This window comes from Pongo abelii, chromosome 4 (genome assembly GCF_028885655.2).
Source record: "Pongo abelii isolate AG06213 chromosome 4, NHGRI_mPonAbe1-v2.0_pri, whole genome shotgun sequence".
Taxonomy (NCBI): domain Eukaryota; kingdom Metazoa; phylum Chordata; class Mammalia; order Primates; family Hominidae; genus Pongo; species Pongo abelii.
In genome coordinates, this window is record NC_071989.2 from 180,929,542 (window position 1) to 180,942,687 (window position 13,146).

At 44.6% G+C, this 13,146-nt stretch overlaps 1 protein-coding gene across 2 annotated transcripts in view; it reads right to left on the reverse strand.

The window, feature by feature from the left end:
- Positions 1 to 13,146, reverse strand: part of STK10 (serine/threonine kinase 10) — a 143,942-nt gene that overhangs the window by 14,850 nt on the left and 115,946 nt on the right. For both annotated transcript variants that reach the window (XM_002816190.6, XM_063724393.1), the window contains 2 exons: positions 6,275 to 6,367; positions 2,617 to 2,746 (listed from right to left, as the gene is read on the reverse strand). In XM_002816190.6, the coding sequence (XP_002816236.3) occupies positions 2,617 to 2,746; positions 6,275 to 6,367 (223 nt within the window). The remainder of the gene's footprint in view (positions 1 to 2,616; positions 2,747 to 6,274; positions 6,368 to 13,146) is intronic.

Sequence of the window (13,146 nt, forward strand, 5' to 3'; positions counted from 1 at the left end):
GTCCACAGGCACCAAACTCAAATTTGTACCCATCCTCTTGTTATTTTTAAAACATAATATGTACGGCCAGGCACAGTGGCTCACACCGTAGTCCCAGCATTTTGGGAGGCTGAGGTGGGCAGATTGCTTGAGCCCAGGAACTTGAGACCAGCCTGGGCAAAATGGTGAAACCCAGTCTCTACTAAAACCATATAAATTAGCTGGGTATGGTGGCGTGCACCTGTAATCACAGCTGCTCAGGAGCCTAAGGCACGAGAATTGCTTGAACAGGGGAGACAGAGGCTGCAGTGAGCCAATATAGTGCCACTGCACTCCAGCCTGGGTGACAGAGTGAGATTTGGTCTCAAGAAACAAAGACAAAAACAAAAAAAGTGTATATAGTTACATAAAAAAGCTCAAACAGGGCCAGGCGCGGTGGCTCATGCCTGTAATCTTAGCACTTTGGGAGGCCGAGGCAGGCAGATCACGAGGTCAGGAGATTGAGACCATCCTGGCTAACATGGTGAAAACCCGTCTCTACTAAAAATACAAAAAAAAAAAATTAGCTGGGCGTGGTGGCAGGCGCCTGTAGTCCCAGCTACTCAGGAGGCTGAGGCAGGAGAATGGCGCAGTAGCTCACACCTGTAATCCCAGCACTTTGGGAGGCCAAGGCAGGTGGATTGCTTAAGGTCAGGAGTTCAAGACCAGCCTGGCCAACATGGTGAAACCCCATCTCTCCTAAAAATATAAAAAATTAGCTAGACGTGGTGGCGCAAACCTGTAATCATCCCAGCTATGAAGGAGGCTAAGGCAGAAGAACTGCTTGAACCTGGGAGGTGGAGGTTGCAGTGAGCTAAGATTGTGCCGCTGCACTCCAGCCTGGATGACACAGTGAGACAGTGAGACTCTCCATCTCAAAAAAAAAAAAAAAACAAAAAACTAAAACCAAGCAGATATTTAGCCATTTGAAGCCTGCCTACTTTGCATACCCCATGAAACTGCACCTAACATCTGCCAGCCATAGAGAAGATAGACCCAAGGGCTCCATAAAGACCCCAAGCCACCGCTGCCTTTTGCAGTTCTCTGACCCAGAGACGCCCCGTCCGAGCTCCCCACGCTGGACGACAACATCTAGACATGTGAGCCCCCTCTCAGTCCCCTTCTTGCCCAAGAGTTCCTTTGCCCTCTTCCCCTGCTGGATGGTGGCCTGCACCATCATCTCTAGAAAGCCTCATTCTGTAAGGGACCCCCTCAGCGTGTCAACCTGTCAAAATGCCCCCCAAGCAAAGCCGCTTGTATTCTACTGCCATCTTGTGGTCATTTATTTTTCCTCAATCAGCCCTGAAATCCCTTGAACTCACAACAGCACCAAGGTAGGCCCGGCTTCCTGATATCGTCATCCAAGGCCCAGCTCTATCACACATTAACTGTGCAACCTCAGTGCTATGATCTAAACATTTATGTCCCCTCCCCAAATGTGTATGTTGGAATCTTAACCCCTGAGGTGAGGGTATTAGGAGGTGGGGCCTTTTGGGAGGTGATTAGGTCATGAGGGTGGAGCCCTCGTGAATGGAATTACTGCCTTTTTATTAATAAAAGAGACCCCAGACTGGGCATGTTGGCTTATGCCTCTAATCCCAGCACTTTGGGAGGCTGAGACAGGCAGACCACTTGAACTCAGGACTTTGAGACCAGCCTGGACAACAAAGAAGACCCCACTTATACAAAAAACACAAAAATTAGCCAAGCGTGGTAGCACGTGCCTGTAGTCCCAGCTACTTGGGAGGCTGAAATCGGAGGACTGCTTGAGCCTCAGAGGCAGAGGTCACAGTTAGCCATGACTGTGCCACTGCACTCCAGCCTTGGCTACAGAGCAAGACCCTGTCTCAAAAAATAAATAAATAAATAAATAAATAAATAAACAAAACCCCCCAAAACCCAAAAAACCACAAAACCCCAAAAACCCAGAGACCCCAGAGCTAGTCTCCCTTCCGCTATGTGAGGATACAGTGAGAAGGTGCCATTTATGAAGCAGAGAGTAAGCCCTCTCCAGACCACAAATGTGCTGGCACCTTGACTGTGGATTTCCCAGCCTCCATAAGGGTGAGAAATGAATGTCTGTTGTTGATAAGCCACCCAGTCAGTGGTATTTTGTTATAGCAGCCCAAATGAACTAAGATACTTGGCCAAAGAATAGTAACTCTCTAAGCCTCAGTTTCCTCATCTACAGAAATGGGGATAACCTAGGCCCTGCCTCACAGTGTTAGGTGAGGATTTGATGAGATAAAGGTAGAAAAATGGACTGGCACATGGCCTGCCAGAGTGGTTGCTCCGTCAATGCCAAGCTGTCTCCACCTCCCGTAAACCCAACTCACTTATTAACCTACTCTATGCCTGTTCCTTTCTTTTCTTCTCTTGACTTCTGGAATAAAGTCAAATAGTCTTGGTGACAACTGGTGTCCTTGCCTCGTTCCTTACTTCAGTGGGGGTTTTCCCCAGGTTTCACCATGAAGAATGATGTTTAGTTTTGGGGATGGAGAAGGCCTGGGAGGTTCTTGTTGCCCACCCCACTTCCCAGGGCTGGGATGTCCACAGCGACTCTGGGCCAAGACAGCGCTGCCACTTGCACACCCCCACCTCGAAGGAGCTCCTGCTTCTTCATGAGGCACTCGCGCTCCTTGTCACAGATCTCCCGCCTGTTGTCGGTGGTGAGCCTCTTCATGGCCAGCTCCAGGTCCTCCTTCTGCTTGGCTACAAAGTCCCGGTCCTGTGGGGAGAGAGGAGGACAGGCCTTTATCCAGAGCTGGCTTGGGCACCTCAATGTCTCTTCCTATTATGGAAGAAAAGCCCGCGTGATCAGAGAAGAAAATTCAGGAACAGAAAAGAAATTGGTGGAGGAGAAATTGAAGAGAGACTTACAGACACATCAACCAATTTCAACATGTGGGCTTCACCTGGATCCTGGATCAAAGAACAGTCTCGGTCTGTCACCAGGGCTGGAGTGCAGTGGCATGATCTTGGCTCACTGCAACCTCCGCCTCCCGGGTTCAAGCGATTCTCCTGCCTCAGCCTCCTGAGTAGCTGGGATTATAGGTGAGCGCCACCACTCCTGACTAATCTTTGTATTTTTAGTAGAGACGGGGTTTCACCATGTTGGTCAGGCTGATCTCAAGCTCCTGACTGCGTGATCTGCCTGCCTCAGCCTCCCAAAGTGCTGGGATTACAGGTGTGAGCCACTGTGCCCGGCCAGTTTTTTTTTTTTTTTTAAGTATGACATTCATAAGATAATTGGAAACTGGAATACTGACAATATGATGTTGTTCAGCAATTATTGTTGAATTTGCTAGGTGTGTTTATGGTATGGTAGTTATTTCTGTGATGTTTGACAGGTAAAATAATATGATGTCTGGGATTTGATTAAAAAGAATACCTTGGGGTCAGGGAGTGAACGAGTGGACATTAGGTGATATTACTGAGATTACGTGATAGGTATATGGTGGTTCATTATATGATTATACCTATTCCTATGTTTCTTTTCTTTTTTTTTTTTTTTTTTGAGAGACAGTCTCGCTCTGTCACCCAGGCTGGAGTACAATGGCGTGATCTCGGCTCACTGCAACCTCGGCCTCCGAGGTTCAAGTGATTCTGCCATCTCAGCTTCCTGAGTAGCTGGGACTACAGGTGCGCACCACCATGCTCGGCTAACTTTTGTATTTTTAGTAGAGACGGGGTTTCACCATGTTGGCCAAGCTGGTCTTGAACTCCTGGCCTCAAGTGATCCGCCCACCTCGGCCTCCCTATTCCTATGTTTTTAATTTTCCATAGTAAAGAGTAAAAAAAATTAAAATAAAAAAATTCAGAAACACGGAATTAGTAAAACTCTCCAATCATCCTATCACCCAGAGTTGGCAACTGTGGTATGTCTATACAAGTGTATCTATAGGTATTGTTATTGTTGTATTACAAAAATTATTAAAAAGGGCTCAAAGAGATACATGTGCACCCAAGTTCACAGCAGCATTATTCACAATAGTCAAGGGATGAAAACAGCCCACATGTCCGTCGATAGATAAATGGATAAACATCATGTGTTATATCCACACAATGGAATATTATTCAGTCTTAAAAAGGAAGGAAATTCTGACACATGCAACAACATGGATGAACCTTGAGGACATTACGCTAAGTGAAATAAGCCAGTCACAAAAGGACAAATATTCTATGATTCCACTTACATAAGGTCCTAGAGTAGTCAAATTCATAGGGAAAGCAGAATAAAGTTACCAAGGGTTGGAGGAGAAGAAATGGAGAATTACGGTTTGATGGGTGCAGAGTTTCAGTTTTACAAGATGAGAGAGTTCTGGAGATAGATGGCGGAGATGGCCGCACAATGTGAATATGCTTAACGCCACTACACTGTACACTTAATAATGGTAAAGATGGTAAATTTTATGACTATCTTACCACAATTTTAAAAAATTATTTTAAAAAATCTTTCCACGTTATAATGGGATCTTCTGGCCAGGCACAGTGGCTCACACCTGTAATCCCAGCACGTTGGGAGGCTGAGGCAGGCAGATCACCTGAGGTCAGGAGTTCGAGACCAGCCTGGCCAACATGGTGAAACCCTGACTCTACAAAAAATACAAAAATTAGCTAGGTGTGGTGGCAGGCACCTGTAGTCCCAGCTACTTGGGAGGCTGAGGCAGGAGAATTGCTTGAACCCGGGAGGCAGAGGTTGCAGTGAGCTGAGATCACACCACCGCACTCCAGCCTGGGCAACAGAGTGAGACTCCATCTCGAAAAAAAAAAAAAAAAAAAAAAAAAACAAAAAAACAAAAAAATGGAATGAAACTCCCAGTTTTGAAACTCTGTCTCAAATAAATAAATAACGTGATCTTCTATCACATGTGTTTGAATAGCTGAAAACATTTCATGCTATGGATGTTATTTATCCAATAAACAACAGGGTGTTTCCAGGTTTTATCTATTTTAAATAGTGCTACTTCATATTCTGGTAGCTAAGTGTTTGTGAACCTCTGTGATAACTCCTTCAGGATTTTCAGATTCCCTCAGGATTTCTAGAAGCAGAAAATCCAAGCCAAAGGATGTGTACATCTTCAAAGCTCTCCATGCAACTGCCTCCTCCAGGCCACACAGTCTGCTGTCCCTCTGCGTGGATGAGGGCCTGTGTGCCCCGCCCTCACCACCCTGTGTTCTCTTCCTAATCGTGCTGTAATGGGACAGGTCATAGGGTGTCTCGGAGAGAACACAAGCTTGAGGCCTCGACCCCCTCCCTGAATGTGAACTCAGCAATGTCACCTCTCTCAGCCTTTGTTTCCTCTTCTGTGAATGGGAAAATGAATAGCTCCTACCATAGTAAGCTATGAATGCTGAAGCAGGTAATATACAAAGCATTTCTAAACGTGGACTCAAAAATTTTCTGCTTTGGGGGCTGAGGAAGCAGAACACACAAAGACCCCCTCATGGGGGAAAATGGGAGCATTCCGGCAAAGGATAAAAAGAAGGCTGGGGAGGCCGGCCAGGGCACAGCAAAGAGGCAGTGCTTATCTTAGGGACAATGCGAGAGCAACTGAAGGGTTTTAAGGCACAGGGCTGTGGGGGGAAGGGTGCTATTATCAGACTTGGAATTCACATTGATCACACCTGCAGGCAGGAGAGAAGAAACTGCAGGGGAAAAACAGCAACAGGAAGCCTCGCTGGGAGGCCACTGGACAGTGGCTGGGGGATCATGGAGCTGGTGACGAGTTGATAGATCCAGAGACAGGAGATAAGAAATATACATACCATGCTTCAGGAGGTGACGAAGGACTGGAGGGAAAGGAGGGGTCAGGAATGACAGGCCAGAAAGGAAGGAAAATGGTACCCCTCAGAGCATAACAGGACCAGGTCTGGGACATCACGAGTTTGATGTCCTTTACACTTAAAAGATGCCAAGTGGGCAGGGGAATATACTGGGTTGCTCAAGGAGATGTGACTTACAAATAAATAACCCCAAAACAAGGTAGGAGGTGCTAAGGGTTTGGGAGGGTGGTCAGTGTAAAGTGTTGGGGTATCCAGAGATGGAAGAGCTTACTTCCAGATGGAGGCAGGGCAATCGAGGAAGGCTGCATGGAGGAGGGGATAATGGGGCCACGAAGGATGAGGCCAGATTTAGGTATTCAGAACAGGGTATTTGAGGGGCAGGGATTGGGCAAAGGCAGAGAGGGGGCCTGGTCATCATTCCAGGTCTCGCACCAGCCCCTGCACTCCCCAGCTGAGGCCAGGGACTCACAAGAAGCTGCTTTTTCTGCGTGTGCTCCTCCATCTTCTGCTTCATGCTTTCCTTCCGCTGCTGTCGGGGGAGCTTCTCCACCTCGTTCTTCACCTGCAGCAGAGACAGCAGAGTGGCTGGGTCAGGGTCCTCTCCATGCTTCCTACAGTATAATCTTCAATGCAGAACTCCCAGGCCACAGAAACCAAAGAAGAGGCTCAGCTTTGCAGCGGCCAGCACCCTACGTGGCTCCCCACCAAGCCCCTCTGAGCAGGTGCCTCACACTGGCCTACTCCTGCCTGCCGCTGGTTTCAGCTTCCAACTCCCCCAGAGTGGGCAGGTGCTGTTTTCAGCTGCTTGGTATCCACCCCCCTCTTCTGGTAACAGCACCTCAGTTTCCTGCAGGGAAGTGTTTCTCAACCTTTTTAAAAAATTACAGTCCCTACAGAAGTTCTTTTAGACATTTTTCCCTAATCCCTCTCCCCCCATGAAATATTAATCCAACAGACAATACCATCAATCTGACAAACCATTGTCATATCTCAGTTATTTTGCTTCCTTTAGGGTAATATTAGCCAGGCTGAGAATGCACACTTTTTTTTTTTTTTTTGAGATGGAATCAAGCAATTCTCCTGCCTTAGCCTCCCAAGTAGCTGGGATTACAAGTGTGCACCACCACACCTGGCTAATTTTTGTATTTTTAGTAGAGATGGGGTTTCACCATGTTGGCCAGGCTGGTCTCAAACTCCTGACCTCAAGTGATCTGCCTGCCTCGGCCTCCCAAAGTTCAGGGATTACAGGCATGTGCCACCGCGCCTGGCCGAGAATGCATACTTTAGTATCCCCCTTGTCAGCCCCTGAGGTCCAGATGAACTGACATTCCTACCCCCGCCGGCCCTGGGCTGAGCATCTGATCCAGGCTGGCCAAGCAGCACATTCCATGCCCTTAGCCTCAGGAACTGATTCAGAGATAAGCACGTGACCCTCACTGGTCCAGTGCGAGCTTTGGGACGTTTGCTGGAACTACTGAAGAAAAGCTACCTGCTGTCCTCTGGGGTTGTTAAACCAGGGGGATGAAGGCCAAGGTGAGTCACCTTGTCAGCCCCTGGAGGGGACTGCCTGAGAAGAACTCAGTGCAGGGAAGCAATGCCCAGAGATGAGAAGAAGAATTCCTGGCAACACTCCTGCCCTGCTGGTCAGACGCCAGCAAGTGTTCTTTCCTTCTTAAGCCAGCTGGGATTGGGTTTCTATCTTTTATAACAGGAGGGAGAAGAGATCCATGACACTTCTCTCTAGAGTTCCTCAGACAGTTCCTTCCCGAGAAACCCACACCTTCACAGGTGCCTAATAACCTAAAACCTGCACTGACAGAGGGCTCTTAAGAGCATCTGATGGGGGGAAAGGCCTGCCTGTGATCAAAAAAAGAGCATTCCGGGGAGTTCTGGCATGGTGAGGTAAGCCAAGACAGGCTGTGTCTCCTGATAATTACAGTGAAAACTCTGCATCAAATATGAAGGCAGCTACTTGAGGACTCTGAAAACCAAACAAAAGCAGGTGACATGAAGGGGAATCAAAACTTACAGACAAGACTGGTACAGGGAATAAGTTTCCTATTTTTTTTTTTTCACCCTTTTGCTCTCCTGGCTTTGCACCAATTCCAGACCTGCCTAGTAGTGCAGCAGAAAAGCTGGCTAAAACTCCGTAAGAAACCTTGTGTTTCTGGCCAGAGAACCAGGAAAAGAGGCCTGTGCAGTCCAGTGAGCATGGGATGAATCCCAAAGAGAAGGGCACAGAAGGCCAGGCGGAGTGGCTCACGCCTGTACTCCCAGCACTTTGGGAGGCCGAGGAAGGTGGATCACTTGCAGTCAGGAGTTCAAGACCAGTTTGGGCAACATGGTGAAACCCTGTCTCTACTAAAAATACAAAAATTAGCCGGGCGTGGTGGCACATGCCGGCAATCCTAGCTCCTCGGCAAGGAGGCACGAGAATCACTTGAACTCAGGAGGCAGAGGTTGCAGTGAGCGGAGATCGCACCACTGAACTCCAGCCTGAGGGACAGAGTAAGACCCTGTCTAAAAAAAAAAAAGAGAAGAGTGCAGGAAAAGAGAAATTCCTAATTGTGTGTGTGAACACAGAGATTCACCCCTGAGCTGAGCATGAGTGAGACAGGTGCCAAGCAGTATAGCAAAAAACAAAAAAAGCAAAGACCCAACTAAACTAAGACTGAAACCACTACCCACAGAAGATCAGACAGAACCTGTGGTCTGCAGGGTTTCCTGTTGAACAAAAAACATCTACATTCTTCAAAAGATTATGATATGGACCCACCATCTACAGAACACTGAAATGTCAAGGATAGCCAGGCACGGTGGCTCACACCTGTAATCCCAGCACTTTGAGAGGCTGGGTGGATCACCTGAGCTCAGGAGTTCGAGACCAACCTGGGCAACACGGCAAAACCCCGTCTCTACAGAAAATATTAATAAAAAAACTAGCTGGGTGTGGTGCCAGTGCACCTATAGCCTCAGCTACTCAGGAGGCTGAAGTGGGAGGATCACTTTAGCCCAGGAGGTTGAGGCTGCAGTGAGCTGTGACTGCACCACTGCACTCCAGCCTGGGCAAGGGAGCAAGACCCTGTCTCTAAATAAATAAATAAATAAATAAATAGAACAAAATGTCAAGGAAACAATAAAAAATTACTCTACATACAAAGAATCAGGAAATAGAACCAATTTTCAAAGAAAAAGGCAATCAATAGATGTCAGCTCCCGGATGACACAGATGTTGGAACTGGAAGAAAGAAACTTTAAAGCAGCTATTATAACTACACTCCATGAGGTAAAGCCCTTTAATATTTCAAGTATGGAAAGACGAAAGTTCACAGCCCAGAAAAACTATTTTTTAAAAAATTAGAAAATTTAAAACTAAACAATACAATGTCTGAAATTAAAATAAAACAATAGCAGAATGGTGATCACAGAGGAGGGTCATTCATTTGAAGACTGATTAATAAAGATTATATAACCTGAATGAGAGAGAGGAAAAAAGATGAAAAAGATGAACGTTTCAGGGACTTATGGGAAAATTATCAAAAGTTCAATGAAACCCAAACAGGTTAAATTAAAAGAAAACCACCCTCATATATATCATAATAAAACTTGAAAACCAAAGACTAAAAAAATTCAGGAGAGTAGTTAAGAGAAATGTGACATATTAACACAGGAAAATAACGACTCCAGTGACCATGGATTTCCCAACAGACACTAGGGAGGCCAAAAGCCACTGGAGTATCATCCTTAAAGTGCTGAAAGAAGGGCTGGGCGCGGGGGCTCACGCCTGTAATCCCAGCACTTTGGGAGGCTAAGGCGGGTGGATCACGAGGTCAGGAATTCAAGACAAGCCTGGCCAAGATGGTGAAACCCCATCTCTACTAAAAATACAAAAGAAATTAGCCAGGTGTGGTGACAGGCGCCTGTAATCCCAGCTACTCAGGAGGCTGAGGCAGAAAACTGCTTGAACCCGGGAGGCACAGGTTGCAGTGAGCCGAGATCACACCACTGCACTCCAGCCTGGGCAACAGAGCGAGACTCCGTCTCAAAAAAAAAAAAGTGCTGAAATAGGTATGTCTAGTGAAACTATCCTTCAGAAATGAAAGTAAAATAAAGACATTTTCAGATGAAGGGAAGTAGGAAAATTCGTGGTTAGGAAGAAAGGCTACATTGGAAGTTCTTCAGGTTGAAAAGAAGTGAGCTGAGGAGAAAACTTGTATCTTCAGTAAAAAAGAAAGAGTGACAGAAATGGTAAATATCTGGATAAACATAATCAACAATTTTTCCCTTAAGATCTTTAAAATCTCAATGACCATTTAAAGCAAAAGTTGTCACATTGCCTGTAATATATGTAGATACAATACATGTGATAGGCCAGGCGTGGTGGCTCATGCCTGTAATGCCAGCACTTTGGGAGGCTGAGGTGGGCAGATTGCTTGAGGCCAGGCAAGACCAGCCTGGCCAACATGGTGAAACCCTGTCTCTAGGCATGAGAACTGCTTGAACCCAGGAGGCAGAGGCTGCAGTGAGCCAAGATCATACCACTGCACTTCAGCCTGGGCGACAGAGCAAGACTCTGCCTCAAAAAAAAAAAACCAAAAACGTGACAATTATAACATAATTGAGAAAGTATCAAGAAATTTACATGGTTGTAAAGATACATTTTACTTAAAGAATTACAACATCAACTCTAAATAGATGCTGAGATAGGTATGTATATTATAATGCCCCAGAGCAACCATTAAACACACACACACACACACACACACACACACACAAGATAAACTAATTCATAAACTAAAAAATAATACTAAAAATATTCAAATACTTCAAAAGGAGGTAGAAAAACGGGGAAGAGAGGAACAAAAACCAAATGAGACAAAACAGGTAATAATTTAATTAAATATAAATGCCATAAACACCTCTATTAAAAAACAAAGATTTTCAGATGGGATTAAAAAAAATGAAAGCACAACTATATGCTGTCAACAAGAAACCCATGTTAAATATAAACATTTAGACAGGTTAAATTGAAAGGATGGGAAAAGATACTGTATGCAAACATTGATCAAAAGAAAGTAGGATTGGCTATTTATTAGACAAGGTAGACTTCAGAACAAGGAATATTATCAGGAATAATGATGGGCATTATATAATTATAAAAGGAAGAGTCAGTTCACTAAGAAAATATGACCATTTTAGTCTTAGCTAAAGTCTAGGAGGCTGAGGAGGATCACTTGAGCCCAGGAGTTTGAGGGCAGTCTGGGCAACATAGTTAGACTTCCACTGCAAAGAAAATAAACAAATAAATAAACAAAAGAAAATGTGACTATTTAAAATAACAAAGTAATTTCAAAAATCTGAAACAAAAGCTGACAGAACTGAATGAGAAATAGATAAATCCACAATTACAGTTGGAGATGTTAACATTCCTTTCTCAGGAGCCAGTAGAACAAGTGGTCAGAAAATCAGTAAGAATACAGAAGACCTGAACAATACTATCAATTAACTTGACCTACTTGACATTTATAGAATACTCCACTCAACAACAGCAGAATACACATCCTTTTCAAGTGCACACAGAACACTCAGCAACACAGACCACATTCCGGACCATAAAACAAAGCCATAATACATTTTTAAAAATTGAAATCTTAAAAAATATATGGGCCGGGTGTGGTGGCTCATGCCTGTAATCCCAGCAATTTGGGAGGCTGAGGCACATGGATCACCTGAGGTCAAGAGTTCAAGACCAGCCTGGCCAATATGGTGAAACCCTGTCTCTACTAAAAATACAAAAATTAGCTGGGTGTGGTGGCATGTGCCTGTAATCCCAGCTACTTGGGGGGCTGAGGCAGGAGAATCACTCGAACCCGGGAGGCAGAGGTTGCAGTGAGCCGAGATCATGCCATTGCACTCCAGCCTGGGCGACAAGAGCAAAATTCCACCTCAAAAAAAATTCCACCTCAAAAAAAAAATATATATATATACATATATATGTTATTTGATTTGATCATAATGAAATCAAACTAAAAAACAATAAGAGAAAGATATGAGAGCCCCAACACATTTTAAAATTAAACAACAAGCTTATAAATAACCTAGGTCAAAGAGGAAGTTGCAAAGGAAATTAAAAAGTAATTGGTATTGAATCAAAATGAAAATACAACATATAAAGATTTGTGGAATGAAGCTAAAACAGTGCTCCATTTATAGCATTAAGTGAAATTTATACCATTAAGTGCTTAAAGAATAGTCTCAAATCAATGTTCTAAATGAGCTTCTACATTAAGAAACCATGAAAAGAAGAGCAATTTAAACCCAAGACTAATATAACAGCAGCAATCAATAACATTGAAAAGAGAAAAATCAATGAAACCAAAAGCTGGTTCTTTGATAAGGTCAATAAAATTAATAATTAGTCAGACTGACAGGGAAGGAGGAGGAGAGGAGGAGAAGGAGGATGAGAAGATGACAATACAAAATACCAGTATGAGGGATGAAAGAAAGAACATCACTACAGATGCTACAGGCATCAAAAGGATAGTCAGGAAATATTTAATGCCAATAAATTTGAGTATTAAAATGAAACCTACAAATTCCTTCAAAGACAGAAGATACTAAAGCTTACTTAAGAAGAAACAGGCCAGGCGCGGTGGCTCATGCCTGTATCCCAGCACTTTGGGAGGCTGAGGAGGGCAGATCACCTGAAATCAGGAGTTTAAGACCAGCCTGGCTAACATGGTGAGAGCCCATGTCTACTAAAAATACAAAAAAATTAGCCGGGTGTGGTGGCATGCACCTGTAATCCCAGCTACTCAGGAGGCTGAGGCAGGAGAATCCCTTGAACCTGGGAGGCAGAGGTTGCAGTGAGCCGAGATTGCACCACTGCTCTCCAGCCTGGGCGACAGAGTGAGACACTCTCTCTCTCTCAAAAAAAAAAAAAAAAAAAAGAAAGAAATAGGTATTTCATTGGAAGGCCATGTAACAATGAAAAGTTAAAAAAAAAAAAAAAAGAAGAAATAGATAACTAAAACTGAGGCAGGATAGGTAGTAAAAAAAAAAAATGACCAGGTTCTCTGGACACAGCAACTATGGTGACCACACAGTCAACACCATAAGCCTCAGCATTCTCATTGTAATTGAGCTCAGCTATCTTCAGTAGGGAATTTTCCCTGTAGAGAGCAAGCATATCTTGATTTTGCCTGTCCTCAGACTGACTCTTCGTTCATTATAATAGTAAAAAACACACCCCTGGGTCGAGATTTAAGATGCTAATGAGACAGTGACGAATGAACAAGCATGTACAGCTACTGCACATGCGCACCCAGAGGACCACCCAGA